We start from the raw sequence: 16,458 nt of genomic DNA, 5'->3' as shown, positions 1-16,458 counted from the left end.
AAGGATATACTGTACAACACAGGGAATGCAGCCAATATTTTTTAGTAACTATAAATGGACTATAGCCTTTAAAAATTGTGAATCACTATGTTGTACACCTGAAACTTATATAATATTACACATGAACTATATCTCAATTAAAAACACAAAATAAAACATAAGTGGATTACATACTCCAATCAAAAGGCGGAGATTATTGAGACTGAATAAAAAACTTATATCCTGTCTACAAGAGACACACTTAATATTCAAAAACAAAAACAGGTTAAAAGTGGAAGGATGGGAAATTATATATAGCCTACAAATAACCGTAAGAAAGCTAGAGTAGCTATATTAGTATCAGATAAAACAGACTTTAAGACAAAAGAATTGAGATTCTTGGCAAAAGGTCTTGAAGAACTGCTTTCCTCCCTTGCTTTGGTAACTTGAGAGGAAAGATGATATAAAATTAAACAACCGCCCCTCCCCCATTATTCATTTCCATGTTTTTTTATGGTGGTAAAATGTACATAACATAAAAGTTACCATTTTAAGTGTACAAAGTGTGCAGTTTTAAGTGTACAGAGTTCTGTAGCATTAAGTACATTCACATTGTTGTGCAACCATCACTACCATCTATTGCCAAATAATAATACATTCTATAAGAATGTTTAAAATAACACATTCTATAAGAGAACGAGTAATGGATTCTTAAAACTAATCATTTACTGAAATCAGCGCTTTCTTCTCTTTTTTGACAATGCAATAAATAGAAAGCTGGAGCCAACTCTCAGATAATAACAGCAGCGGCTAATATTAAATAAACACGATAGTATTTAAAGTCCGTAACACACGTCATTTAATTCTCATGTAATTCTGAGGAAGATCCTAACACTCATCTTAGGATGGACAAAAAGTTCAGAGGGGTTAATTGCCCAAGGGCACTCAATTAGCAGGTAGGGCAAAACTGGGATATGAATTCATGTCCATAGTTCAAGTGTTAAACACTTAGAATATGTTAAACGTTATCTCCCAAAGAACAAAAAAATTAGTAGAGACTCTAAAAGAATGGAAGTCCATAGTACATAAGTACTCAATAGTTTTGTTCCTCTGCCCCCAACACACATAATACTAAGTCTGCCTCCAGTTCTCTTCTACCATCACTAGGTCGGGAAAGACTGCCCCAGATGTTTAGATCAACTGGGAGAGAAGTCTACCTTCCTTGAGAGGAAAACTTAAACACTATGATAGACCCATCAGTCAAAACCCAAAAAGAAAATTATGCATCAGGTCTTCTGTTGGTGGAATAACACCAGGGAGCCCTATAAAGGAATGGATGGAGAGTGAGAGAAACAAAATGTAATGTCAGGACAAGTATAGGAAATCACAGTAGTAAATAACAGCAACTACAAATTAAAACAAAATTTCTCTGCAGACTCTAGCATAGAATATAGAATTTCTAGCAATACTGACATGAAAAAACTGCTAAGATGTCTCTGAAACCACATGATACTCAATTTCCTAACGTAATAAAATGATCCTATCAAGAAAATAAGTCCGGCTTCCCTGCTGGCAGTGGTTAAGAATCCGCCTGCCATTGCAGGGGACATGGGTTCAAGCCCTGGTCCGGGAAGATCCCACATGCTGTGGAGGAACTGAGCCCGTGTGCCACAACTACTGAGCCTGTGCTCTAGAGCCCGCGAGCCACAACTACTGAAGCCCACGTGCCACAACTACTGAAGCCCGTGCGCCTAGAGCCCGTGCTCTGCAACAAGAGAAGCCACTGCAATGAGAAGCCCGCGCACTGCAATGAAGAGTAGCCCCGGCTTGCAGCAACTAGAGAAAGCCCACGTGCAGCAACGAAGACCCGATGCAGCCAAAAATAAATAAATAAATAAATTTATTAAAAAGAAAAAATCTTGCCTCTTGGGCAACTTAGGAAAAAAAAAAGAAAAGAAGTCTCTAACCTTTGTTTGATTAAAAGAGAGAAATTAAGAAAATTTCTCTCAATCAGTAAAGAATGGGGTGTGTGTGCAGTCAGTCACACCTAGAGTTTGGCACAGGGGTTAACAGTGACCAGATTGTGAGTGACCACTGACCAGAAACACAGTGAGACAGGGCAAAAAGGTAAAAAGCAAAACAAAACAAAACCTCAGGAGAAAAAGCCCTGTGTGCACTGGTCCCTTCATATATGAGCCATCCTGTAGACTTGAGGCCAATATTAATTATAGTCAACTAAAGACAAGTCAAACAAGTCAATCTGAATTCCAAGGAAACTGGACAAAGATATGTCTGGTAGTTTGAGTCTAAAACTTTAAATAGCCCAATATAGCTAATGGCTACTGTATTAAAGCAGTTTTAGACAAAGAATATCAAAAGTTCTAGAGAAAAGCAGATCAAAGAACATATTAGTTCTAAGTAATCCACTGAAGTATATCTATAACTGATGTCCTACTTCAACCTATAAAGCTTTTCTTAATTTTATTAAAGTTTGATCAGATTCTATATAATTATAATCCTTCTACAATGCTCTGTTAGCTTTGACATTCTTGAACTTTCTTCATAAAGAAGCTCTGGGTACCATACATATTTGATACATATTTTTATATGCTTCATAATCTTTTAAGTTGGATTTTAAAAATCTATTCTGTCACAAATGGATGTGGGTGTTTTAAAAGATTGTTTTTGTTCATTCTGAATGACTGCCTCAAGTTAAGGTTCAGGTTTCTTCTCAAAATAGAAACATAAAAAATCGTGTGACATCAGAAGAAATTATTTAGTTATACATTCACTGTTTGAAATCCTTAAATATATTTTAGACTTTGAGACCTAGAATCACAAGTTGCAATAGTCAAAATACTTTTCTCCTAAGGTGTGCAGTGAATGGAAGATACTTTTGCTTTAAGACTGCTTGGAATTATGGAGGGTCAAAGGCCTTACAATAAAGTATGAAATCTTTTCTAAGTTTTAATCAAGAGCCAATAACCTAAGGTATTCACCACCTAAAACATTATTTTACACTTGTCTAGTCTCAGAAGTTAGCCCTCTCTCATACAAAGGCAGTATATCGCAACAGCAAGGGTAAACAACTGTATCAAAGATTAGGTGGTTCTTCCTCTTACACTCAATCCTTTTAAAAAAATGCACTGTTAATCTTGACCTACACTTGGACAGCCAAAGTGACAGTCTTTTAGTAATTTTCTCTATAGTTTGGAAAACTAATCCTCTACAGGCTATTAACTTAAGTAACACGCTTAACTTTTTCCATGAGAAAAAATATTTTTCTCTGCCTTTGGTAAAACACCTTGGCAGACTAGAAGGCAAGGGATAATGAGAGCCGATGGTGCTAGATTCTGATGGAGAAAAGAAAGATACGGCTGTGTGGCCTATGACCAAGGCTCAGAGTCAGGCTGAGCCCCAGTCCCCACTGACTCTCATTCTCTTGGAGTGAGTCTACAGTGTTTCCTTCTGTTGGAAATGATCTTTAGGACAGTGGCATGTCATTCTTACTAGTTTCCTATTGCTGCTTTAACAAATTACCACAAGCTTAGTAGCTTAAAACAACACAAATTTTGGGCTCCCCTGGTGGTGCAATGGTTGAGAATCCGCCTGCCAGTGCAGGGGACATGGGTTCAATCCCTGGTCCAGGAAGATCCCACATGCCGCAGAGCAACTAAGCCTGTGCGCCACAACTACTGAGCCTGCATGCCACAACTACTGAAGCCCACGTGCCTAGAGCCCGTGCTCCTCAACAAGAGAAGCCACCGCAATGAGAAGCCTGCACACCGCAACAAAGAGTAGTCCCCGCTCACCGCAGCTAGAGAACGCCCGCACACAGCAGCGAAGACCCAACACAGCCAAAAATAAATAAATTAAATAAATAAATTAAAAAACAACAACAACAACAACAAAATAAAATAAAATAAAATAAAAAAATAATTAAAAAAAATAAAAAAATAAAAATAAAAAAACCACAAATTTATTATCTCACAGTTTTGGAGGTCAGAAGCCCGAAATGAGTCTCAGTGGGCTAAATCAAGATGTCACTAGGGCTGCATTCCTTCTGGAGGATCTAGGAGAGAATTTGTTTCCTTGTCTTATCTAGATTCTGGAGGCTACCTGCATTCTTCAGCTCATGGTCCTTTCTTCCATCTTCAAAGTCAGCAATTAGATCACTCCAACCTCTGCTTCCATTGTCACATCTTCTGTGACTGACTCTCCTGCCTGTTTCACTTATAAGGACCCTTGTGATTATACTGGACCCACCCAGATAATCCAGGATAACCTCTCCATCTCAAGATCCTTAATTTGATCATTATCTCCAAAGGTAATATATGTAAGGTAACATATTCACAGGTTCTAGTTATTGGGGAGTAGAAATCTTTGAGGAATTGTTATTCTGCTCCCACAATCACCCAAGCCACAGGTGCCACCAACTATGACATTTGGAGATCCCTAACAAGTAATGTGTGGTAAATAAATGTTGCCACAAATTCTTTGAAGCTCCTTCCATCTGAGAGGTGGAGTCTATTTGAATCTAGACTAGCTTTATGACTTGCTTTGACCAACAGAATGTGGTAGAAGTGACAAGCAAGTTTCAGAGCCTAAAACTCAAGAGCTCTTGCAACTTTCTATCTTCATTCTCTTGGAATGCTATTCTAAGACTGCCATATAAGGAAGCCAGTATAGCCTACTGGAGAATGAGGCCGTATAGAAGACAATGAGGCACCCTAGGGGATAGCCAGACATGCCATCATATGCCAGACATGACAACTCTCCAGCTCAAAAGCTGGAGAGCACAGGCAAAAACTAGCAGAGAAACTGCCCAGCCAAACCACAGAATGGATGGAAATAAATCACTGTTTTATATCATTAAGTTTTGGGGTGGTTTGTTATGCAACTGATACAATATTGGTTAGTGGGAAAACCAGCCTATACAATGTATATATATCTGGATGAGCTTTTGCAAGGAGGAATAGATAAGGTCATTTGGGTTAGGTTTGGGAGGAGGACAGCAGGTAAACTTTCTTGGCAATATCACAAAGCATGATCAGGCTGATAAAGGAAATGACTACTGTTAAGTAAGAATGACCCTGGTTTATTTCTATTATCTGTTGTAACTGGAAATAAGAGTCATTATAGTTTCTAAGAAGAGGCAGTCAGATAACTAAAACTATATCAAAGAAAACACAGAAGAAAGTACCTACCATACCACCTGAGATACAGCAATTGCCCAAGAGATGCTTAAAACAAACCATAAATAAAGAGGTAGAGAAATATGTACGAGCCAGATAGTAACAAGGGGTCCCAGGGCATAAAGTGGTCAGAATCCAGTATTAATACTGTGTGACTTTGGCAGGTTATTGACAACATCAGATGTTGGCAGTGAAGGATGGAAAAGACAGCTGCTCTCTCTGCCTAGAACACTCCCGGCCCATTCTGGCCTTACCCCCCCACCCCGTCCCTCATGCAGGCCTGGGTTCCTACTGCACATTATGACTATCTTCACCAAGTAGTACCATTAAATTGAACTGAATTGAACTGAATTGAATTGACCTACCTCCCTACCTCCAGTCTATAAGTTTCTTGCCTTTAAGGGCAAGACATATGTTAGCACAGTGTCTGGGATGTAGTAGGTGGTTCATGAATGTTCATTTATTGGACACTTTTAGGGAAAACTGATAAAAGAAAATGTCTAGTCCTGTTTCAAGTTGGTGTGAACTTGCTAAATGCAGCAACCATGTCTTATTAAACTTAGCATTCCAAGTGCTCAATAAAACAACTGGCCCACAGGGGCTACTCAAATGTCAAGTTAAATCTAAAAAGAAATTTAGTTAGATTAGAATCTTGAGAGAATAAAACTGGGCAAATACACAGATTACAGATAAGAACCATATCCTAACATCTTAGTGAAAAGCTCCATAATTTATTTCAACTTAAGCGTATCAACATCATCTGCCCTTTAAACTAAGATAAAAATTTTATCAATTTACTATATTGTCCCGTTTTGAGAGCTAATATTACAGTTCCTCAATTTTCAACTTAACCCCTTTCTACAACTCAGACATTAAACTTACCCATGTCAATAGTTCAACCAATACCAATTTAATCATTTAATAATGGTATACTGCCATAATATGTAGAGAGTTACCATGTAAGAACACAAAACATTAAATGATGATATGGCATGAAAAATTAATTCTGAGCTGAAAAATATCCAAACCCCAATCCTGGCTAGAACTGACTATAGTTTTGTCAGGCACCATCTTCAGTTTTGCCACTGGTTTATTGACTGAACCTCAACTACCATGAACCAGCTGCTTAACAGTTTTTATCAGCACCAACTTTCTCTAAGTAGTTATTCAAAGGAGTTTATAAAAGGCTTCAAGTAAGAAAATTAATTTTATAAACTAAAAATCCTTGTGCTTGGCCTTAATATGAATAGTAGATGTAATCTAATAACTCACAAAGTTAGATTGTGTCTTTGCAAAAACAGGACCTTCAGAAGGAAAAAATGGCATCTAATATTTCCATTCAGCACCCAAGAATATGACTATGCTTTAAAATCCTATTGGTATTTGATGAATGTCTAAGGAAAAAAACCTAACTAGCAGTGTTATATTTAACTACCATTTCCTCCATCATTTACTACTGGCATTCTAATTGAATGTTTTTTTCAAAGTCTCATGTTCTGAAAATAAGATTCTCCAAGTGCTTTTGATTTCCAATACTTCAATGCTACATAAAATTTAGACCAGGCATTGGCAGCCTTTTTCTCAGATGGCAAGACAGTAAATATTTTAGGCTGTTGCAACTACTAAACTCTGCCCTTTCAGTGCGAAAGTAGTCATAAATACTATGTAAACAGAACATTAAAAGGTGTGCTGTGTTCTAATAAAACTTTACAAAAACAGGGAAGCCCACAGCTTGCTGATCCCTGCTCTAGAGTGATTAGTGTCTTAAGAATGTTCTCAGTTATATAATATGGGGGAAATATTTGAGTGTAAATTTAAACAAAGATCTGGTAATACACAGAAGTATGCCTAGCCAACAAGATTTTTATCTGCTTCTATTTCCACCTGAAGATGATCAATAATTTCATGGCAAGAGAGGAGATACTGAGAACTAGACACGAGAAGGGGAGCTTTGAGGCTCCTTTGTTCCTCTCTATGGATTAGAATGCCCAAACTTCCTACAGAACAGAGAAGCTCATACCACAAGGACAGGAATGGAAAACACAGAAAGCAAACAAGCTATAGGTGGCAGGTGTGGAATAATTTTAGGAAAGCCAAGGAAACAGAGATGCTACATCATTGATAAAATCAAAGTCTAGAGAGCACAGAATTTAGAAAGTGACCATTCCAATACTGTTAGGCACTAAGTAATTTTATTAAAATGATTTAAAGTCTTCCTATGATTCTCTGGTAAGAGACACTGACCTCACTTATTTAGGTGGCTCAAACAACATACTCCATCATTCAATGTCATCAGCTAAAACGCTGGTCCTAAGTAAAACCGCCTACATAGTTTTAAAGTCACTGAAGGCAAAAAAAATGTTAATCATCTATTTTCAGTATCTCTAAACCAAACTCAACCCCATGATATACCTCTATCAATACGCCATGTCTTCATGCTTGCCTCCTTTCTCTACTCACCAAAATTTTCTCAGGAAGGGATGGAAACTTATTCACATTTAAGAATGTCAAAACGGGAGCTCAAATTTTATTTCTTACAAATCAAATGAACTTTCTCTAAACATTGAAATTTCAGTCATCAGCAAACAAAGGGAAGAATCAAGAGACATGATCAGAATGTTGCTAGAGCCACACCCTAGAAGGCTGATCCCAATCACTTATTTGCCACCGTGGTGAAGCAGAGAACAGTGTCTGTTCCTCCTTTCTTCACATGGCTGCCCAGCTCGACTAAATTCCAGCTTCCTTTGTAGCCAAATGTGGCAATGGGGCAGGAATATGCCTTCCCCTTGGCTAGAATGTGGATGTGATACTGGGAGCTGATAGTCACAATACCAGCCCTGGACTGCTAGAGACATCTTCACAAGAAAAAAATAAACTCATTTTTTGAGGTCTCTGTAAGACCAGTCCAAACTGTATCTTAATTGATACAAGCTTTCTGGCAAACTACAGCATATGTCACATTTTACTACCCTGTCCAATTTCCTAGATTCTAAGTTAAATATTTCTTTAAAAGAAGTAGAACTTTGGCTGAGAGCTTTAAGTCATTTAACTAAGGAATCAGTAAACAGCAGTACCAAGATTACACTATTGCTTTTCTTGGACACCATCTTTCTTATCTAATACTCAAAAAACTGCTGGCTCTGCTTACATGGAAGCAGCATAATATGGTACAAACATAGAAGTATCTAAAAATAACAGTTCAATCCTTTTTTTTTTTTTTTGTAAGCATGATTGTGAAGGTGAGGAGATGAAAAATCTCTCATGGAATCACCAAAATAGCTAAAAATTAAGCACTTGTAGATTTTCTACTTTAAAGGTATAGAGTGGGAATATTAATAAAATATAAAGATTATTTAAGTGGATATATATTTTGTCTCTTCCTGATTTCTGGCTTACTCTCATGATTATTACACAGGGATATAGACATGGATGGTGCAAGACAGGGGCAAAAAGATCTGGCTTGGCTGAATGTAGTCAATGTCTTCCCTTCTTCCCCCAAAGCTAAGCTGCTGGCATGCTTTCAGCTTAGTATCTAAACTGTCTCCCCTCTAAAAATAGTTTTCATCTTTGGCAAATATCACTGGTTTTCCTCTTTGCTGTAAGGATCTGCTTCTTCTTTTTTTCCCCCCAGAATTTGCCTTTTTAAAAAACTCATCAAGGCTACCAACCATTGTGGCTCCATATATTTTTCTTCATACTTCTCTGCTACCTGTCATTTCTCAGAGACAGACAGCATGGTGCCACCAGGGATAATCCTTGCTGCATATCAGTAAGGTGGCCTTGCTGGGGTGCTTTTTAGATTACCACTTCCCAAATCCCACCCCAACTCAATTAAAAGAGAATCTAAAGGGTTTCGGCAGTGCTCCAGGTGATCTGAATGTTCAGTGAGGGTGGAAGAAAAAGGGCTCTGAAGGTCAGAAAATATAGATTCAAATCCCAGTTCTGCTATTTAATAGCTGTGATTTTGGACAAGTTACTTAACCTCCCTAAACTTCATTTACCCCGAAGAATCCACTGCATGCCAAGCACAATGTCAGGTGTTGAGTAAGGGTGATCATGACAGTCCCTGTCCTCTAGGAGGTTATAGTAGAAGAAACAGGAACTAAAGGAAGCTGCAGACAAGCAAACAGACTTAATCCTAATAGGGCTACAAGGGCACCCAGGAAGGAAATCCAGTCTAGATTCCAGGGATCAGCAAAATCTCTAAAAAGGTAAAATCAAGGCTGAGTCCTGCAGGACAAGTAATGATAGATGAGGCTGCTAAAGGAAGACTTTTTAACAGAGGAGGAAGTGTGTGCAAAGGCCTGGATACCAGTCAGCTTCCTTGGGAGATACAAGTAGTTCAGCAGGACTGAAATAAGAATGAAGGAAGGACAATAGATGAGGACCAAGAGTGACTTCAGCTTTCACATTTGCAAAACAAAGATATCATCTGCTCTGCTTGGTTACCTCAAAGATCAAATTATACTATATATAGCAAAGTCCATTGAACAGAGCAGGTACTCAAGTGATAAATCCCCTCACTTTTCAGCTTTAACATAACATGAGAAAGCCAATCCACAACACACTTTTTCTTCAGGTCATCTCATCATAGCACAGAATTCAACAGTAAGCTCTTTTAAGCTATTTATTTTTCCTGGGTGCATCTTATCTACTGTGGATTACTGAAGAGTCAACTCTCAGGTCTCAAGGGTGCCAACACTGGGATTTTCTTCTAAAGGTTCAGACACTTGAGGGTTACCCAACACTAGGCAGTAGATAACAAAGGTTTTAATGCATTGTTTTAAATTCAATTAACTGCAGCTGTGAAGCAATTCTGACCCAGGACCAGAATACTTCAAATCCAACCCTGGCTCTGACACTAGTTAGATAATTTACTTTGGGTTAGAGACAACTTTCTGTGCCTTGGTTCCCTTATTTGTCAAAATGAACAACATAGAACAGACTCCCTTAACACAATATAACTGGGCTGCTTTTTAATTGCCACTGCCTCCCTCCCCCCATCTTAAGGGATGGGTTAGGTAAGATGAGACTCTTCAAAGCTAGCAAAATGCCTTTCCCTGACAGAGATCCTGGAGGTGAGCTGTAGCTGGCAGCAAATATGTTTATCAGACAACATCTCATGGCCAACTGATAAAGCTACACAGGTCCTGCAGATGTCCTTTGGCTCCAAAATGCCTTGATTCTTTAAAATACTATTTTGGCCCTTTAACAACTGATTCTTATAAATCCTAAAAACAAGTCTAAAAATTAACTTATTTCTGATCAGGATATTAATGACTCTCAATTTAAAATGAGAGGACTCATCCACAGAAGAATCACCAATACAGGTTTAGAATGGCAAATACTGTCAAGATGCAACTTTCACTATCTTTCTCATCACACTGTTTATTAGCAAACTTTACTATTCAGTGTTATGTTTTAATATGCCTCAATTTCAAAAAGCTTCTTTTAGAACTATGTGCAGTGATGAATATTAACTAAAATTATTGTGGTAATTGGACTTCCCTGGTGGCACAGTGGTTAAGAATCCGCCTGCCAATGCAGGAGACACGGGTTCGAGCCCTGGTCCGGGAAGATACCACATGCCACGGAGCAACTAAGCCCGTGTGCCACAACTACTGAGCCTGCACTCTAGAGCCCGCGAGCCACAACTACTGAGCCCGCGTGCTGCAACTACTGAAGCCCGTGAGCCTAGAGCCCGTGCTCCGCAACAAGAGAAGCCACAGCGATAAGAAGCCCACGCACCGCAACCAAGCGTAGCCCCCGCTCACCGCAACTAGAGAAAGCCCGCACACAGCAACGAAGACTCACCGCAGCCAAAAAGTTAATAAATAAATAAATTTATTTAAAAAATTATTGTGGTAATCATTTATATATATGTATATAGCAAATCATTATGTTGTACACCCTAAACAAATACAATTTTATATGTCAATTATATCTCAAACTGGAAAAAAAATACTAGTACAATCATAGGAAACATACTACCTTAAAATATGGAGTATTCTATTCATTATTTTTGTTCTTAAGTGTGAAATTTACTATGTTCTGAATGGCATCACAACTTCCCACATGGAATGCCACAAAATACATGTTTCTTGACAAGAAAATTCAATGATTTTAGTAGCTCAACTGCACATTAACATAGAAAATGTAGTTAGCTGATCAATGACTTTTAATTTAGAGGTAGCTGTATTTAGAAAGAGGTAACTTTTGAGTACCTATTATATACCAGTCACTGTGCTAAAGAGATTTATGTGCATTATGGCATTTAGCCCTATGAGGTAGGTACGGTCATCCCTCAGTATCCACAGGGGATTTGGTTCCAAGACACACACACCTCCATATTAAAATCTGCAGATGCTCAAGTTCCTTATATAAAATGGCTTAGTATTTGCATATAACCTACACACATCCTCCCTTTTACTTTATTTTTTATTTTTTAATAAATTTATTTATTTATTTATTTTTGGCTGCATTGGGTCTTTGTTGCTGCACGTGGGCTTCCTCTAGTTGCAGTGAGCAGGGGTTACTCTTTGTTGTGGTGCGTGGGCTTCCACATTGCAGTGGCTTCTCTTGTTGCAGAGCACGGGCTCTAGGCACACGGGCTTCAGTAGTTGTGGCACACAGGCTCAGTACTTGTGGCTCGTGGGCTCTAGAGCACAGGCTCAGTAGTTGTGGTGCACAGACTCAGTAGTTGTGGCACGCAGGCTCAGTAGTTGTGGCGCATGGGCTTAGTTGCTCCGCGGCATGTGGGATCTTCCCGTACCAGGGCTCGAACCTGTGTCCCCTGCATTGGCAGGCGGATTCTTAACCACTGTGCCACCAGGGAAGTCCTTCCCTTTTACTTTAAATCATCTCTGCATTACTTATAATACTTAATATACAATGTAAATGTTATATAAATAGTTGCTAGTGTGCAGCAAATTCAAGTTTTGCTTTTTGGAACTTTCTGGAATTTTTTTCTATTTTAGATCTGTGGTTGGTTGAATCCTCCTATGAGGAACCAGCAGATACAGAGGGCCAACTGTACTATTATTAGCATACCTATTTTACAGAGGGGAAGTGGAGCTTAGATTCTGCACCTTACTCTGCTAATAAATGATAAATCTATTCTTTGAACTCAGAGCTCAAGAAATATCCTTAACTTCACTCCTGTTCAAAACAGTTGTCTCTAGGTACAATAGACCTTAATTAACTTAAAATCTCCAGAAAATTAAAGTTACATTATAGCACAAACTTCATAAACAGTGACTGAATCTCCCCTTTAGCCTTCCCTTTAATATGCCAAAATAATTCTAGACCCTGAGCTTTCAAAAACTTTTAATCATTTATGGTGCTCTCTGCTATATCTACCATTAGAACAATTTTAAAAAACATTAACACTGTACCAATTATTTTCAAAAGCCCAGAGATATTAATCAAGTGATCCTAATAGTCTTAAACACTATCCTCAAACCAAAAGATAAATGGAGACTGGGAAACTTGCATTCTAAAGTGCCACCATCCAGATAAAATTACTCTGTGAATTAGAGTAATTTCAATCAGATCCTATAAAGTGGAACATTTTTCTCAAGATTAGAATTAGAGAGTAACTATAAGATAGTTTAAGGGCCCAAACTTTGGAACATAAAATGGTTTGCCACATGTCAAATTCAACAGCAGAAGGCAAGCAGCAGGAGCTAGGGAGAGCAGGAAGAGTTTAGAAAAGTAGTAATAAAAAAAATGACAAAATGACTTACCTATTCATCTCTCTGGCAGTTCTACCTTAATTTTTCTCAAAAATCACATGCTGCTAAAATAAGTTCTAATATCTTACTATATGGTGTCCTGAGTTTTAAGTTAACACATTACATTATTAAGAGAATCCCCAATGGCATTTCATAAGCATTAGAAACTCAATTACATTTTCTTAGAGGGCACATGACTTATGACCTAACAGTCATTAACACAAAACAAACTGGTGTATATAATCTAACAAACCAGTGTAGATGTGTACTTTGTTAATTCCTTAACTCATTAATCACTCTTAAAAAGGATTTTAATCTCCAGAATACAAATGATCATACCATAAACACTATTTTTAAGTGTCACATAAGCTATTTGGTAATAAAATATCAGATGAATTTTTTAAAGTAATTATCATACTAGAGTCCATTTAATATAAGGCACTCAGCATGATAAACACAAAGTTATTAAATGGAGGAAATGTAGGCAGGAGATTCCTCTTCAGTTGTGTGACAGGAAGTACTAGCTCTGGAAGTTTAGAAATAGGACTACCAAGCTCTGTTTTAGCACAAGAAATAAAGGAAAACATGCTAGTGAATAAGGGTAAAAGAGGAAGTTCTTTTTAGTGAACGATCTGCCATATATTTAAGACAATCCCAAACCATTCCAAAAGTTAAAAAAAAAGTGCCTCAGTTTTTTCACTTGGCTTACGTGATAATGTACTTCCCTAGGTACACTGGAGCTCAAATTTTGCAGTTTCACTGTAACAAGACTGCTTGTGGCCCACACATCCTTAGGGAGACAACGGTGGCTTGTAACATGAACCTGTTCGTTTCATATCTTAAAGTCTGACGACTGTTACATTTTTCTAGCAACACATGAAAAGTAAATCATTTTTTAAAGTAAGTTTCACAACAGTGAATAAACTGAACACTACTAAACTGTACAGTTAAAAATGGTTAAGATGTTAAATTTTGCTGTATTCTACCACACAAAAAAATGTGAGTTAATGACAAATTACTCCACTTAAATGTTAATAGTAACTTGTTATGTAAATTTTGATTACTCTAAAACCAAATTCTTACGCTTAATTTTTAGTAATTTGTTGTTGTTGTCATTAACAGCTGGATTCATTTTATGTAACTAATTTTTAAGGATACTTCCATACATGAGGAAATTCTTTAATTCTGAACTAGAGAGTGAAAGTGAAGCACTATTCTCAATTAGCATCTTTCAAATCATCTGAATTACTTACTGCCAACAAATACTAGTTATGAAATTATAAATGTGTTTCTACTTCAGCTGATTCCTTCATTCAGTGAAGTGCAAATCTCGAAATTAGGGGGGCAAGACCCCTAAATGAACAGGCTTTTCTTAAAGCAGTGGTAGTTCTGATTGTGAGGTAGGCAACACTCCCCACTCCTCAGCCTTTAGCACGACGGTGGCCCAAAATACTAACGTCAATCATTTCCAATCACCGTTCTCGCCTGGCTCAGCCCTACCAAATTTGTCAGGCTTTTGTGAACTCCCGTGAGGTTCTGTTCAGAAAAGCGTACAACCTAGGTGAGTTTGGTAGCTTGGGAAGGGCCTGAAGCAATCAGCTTGGCTTGGCCACCTAGGAGAAAAGTATCCAGGAAAAGAAAACCGGAAATACTTCAACTTTGCGCAAACCCCCTTTCTCAGTCACAGCTAGCTCCCTTCCCGATGAAGGGCTGTGTTCTCGAAAGATCTACCCCTTTCCAACTCAGATGTCATTCCCAGATCAGCTGCTTGAGGGGCAAGCGGCGCTCAACCCACGCCCTCTTCTTCGAGTACCTTCTTCAAGTGCCAGCGCTGGGCTCAGCTCACTCTGCCGCCCCCATCCAAGCCCTACACGAAGAAGGGCCCTGGCCCACGACCCCGCCCGCGGACAGCCGGGAGCCCCGGCCTAGGCGGCCTTGGCCGTTTGAGGGTTTGTGCTCCAGGGTCGGCTGGGGGCACCAGGGACCGCAGGAGGGGTCTCTCCGTAGGGGGGGTAAGACGGCCTCACCTTGACCCTGATTTCGTAGGTGGTGAACCGGCCCCGGCCGACTCCCACTGTCTGCGGGTTGCTCACATCGATCTCGAGGAAGTTGCTGGGAGGCCCGTAGGCGTCATTCAGGTTCTGCGGTTTAGTGATCAGCCGCCGGGTGTCCGCCACGGTCTCCGCCATTTCGCTGCTGCAGCCGCCGCCGCCGCCGCCGCCGCCGCCGCCGCGGGCTCCCTCCAACCCCTCGGCGTTCCACCGACCCCGCTGCCGCCGCTGCTGCCCGCCGCGGGGACGCCGGGCTCGCACGCAGCGGTCGCAGGGCGAACGAGCACGTACGGTGGGTGTTCACTCCGCACGCGTAGCTCCTCCCCGCGCCCCTCCGGCTTCCGCCTCCTGTCCCCAAGAGGGGAACAGCTGACCCGCCGGAACGCTGCATCCTGGGCCAGGAGCCCCAGGGGAAACCGCGGAGGGTGACTGCGCACCAGGCAGAGGAAGAAAAGCGCAGTCAGGTTACTTGTAGGTGCGAACAGGTTCCGGCCAGACTACAGCGCCCACAGTGCATCGGGCGAGCGCGCCGCCGCGGGTCTGCGGCCCAGGTGCTGCGGGACCGGGGGTGCGAGGGCGGGCGCTTCCTGTGTTTCTGTGTCCGTTTTGGCCTGGACCAGTGGGGAGAACGCCGGAAACGGTCTTCGCGGTCTTTGGAGCCGCGGGGACAAAAGTTAAACGGCGAGGTAGGGGAGGTTTGCCCGCAATCCGAACAAAACTGCCTACGCTCAGTGCCAACCTATCCACCGCCTCACTGTAAACCACTGAAAATGCCTTTCTAGATAACCTTGAATTAATGCCACAAATGATTTTGATATCAACTTGAGAGTTTCACCGTACATGTGTCTGGCTTGGTAAATTGAACGTGGGAAAGTAGAGTGGAATAAAAACAACGTCGCGAGATCATACCGTACGGTCGAACCATTTGGGGAGACTGGTCGGCCCTCTGAAACAAGATAACAGTATATGGGCTGAAACCTCCTTTGACTTTCTGATGTTTGAGTGATTTGCAACTTTTTCCCTTCAAGTTCCCACAAAGTACCAGTAAATTAAAAAAAAAAGCACTAAACGTATTGGTACATCATTTGAAGTGGAACTCAAAAAAGCCTTTATCAGAAATGAAAAAAAGACAAAACAGTTAAGTAGATAGCAGTTAATCTCCAACAAATGCAGACTTTGAGCGTTGAGGTAGAAGGATAGATGTCTATCTCTGCCTGGGGAGTTCTCTCCCTTGATGTTATAGTCTCACAACTCTTTCTGCATTTCTTTATATGTTGAGTTTCAGAAAACCCATTCACTTTAAATAATCTGATCTGTCCCTTAAGCTGAAAAATTGTCTGGATCATTAGCAACCATTCTTAATAAAAATAAGAAAAGTTGGTATTAAAAAAATTTACTTAAACATGATGTAGATTATTTTCAAGCAAACTCAACATTCATTCATTAAACAAGTATTTATTGAAGGCCCAGTAGGTGTTTTCAACCCTAGATACTAGAGGT

General features: G+C 39.8%; 1 protein-coding gene across 1 annotated transcript in view; it reads right to left on the bottom strand.

Moving 5' to 3' along the window:
- SNX3 (sorting nexin 3) overlaps positions 1-15,257 on the bottom strand; it is a 44,392-nt gene extending 29,135 nt beyond the window's left edge. Inside the window, exon 1 of the mRNA XM_068551456.1 lies at positions 14,935-15,257. Coding sequence (XP_068407557.1) covers positions 14,935-15,096 — 162 coding nt within the window. The 5' untranslated portion in view covers positions 15,097-15,257. The remainder of the gene's footprint in view (positions 1-14,934) is intronic.
- Between the last annotated feature and the right edge of the window lie 1,201 nt (positions 15,258-16,458).

Source organism: Eschrichtius robustus, chromosome 9 (assembly GCF_028021215.1).
Source record: "Eschrichtius robustus isolate mEscRob2 chromosome 9, mEscRob2.pri, whole genome shotgun sequence".
Classification (NCBI taxonomy): domain Eukaryota; kingdom Metazoa; phylum Chordata; class Mammalia; order Artiodactyla; family Eschrichtiidae; genus Eschrichtius; species Eschrichtius robustus.
Note: the sequence above shows the minus strand (reverse complement) of the source record. Positions and strands in the feature narration are given on the sequence as shown.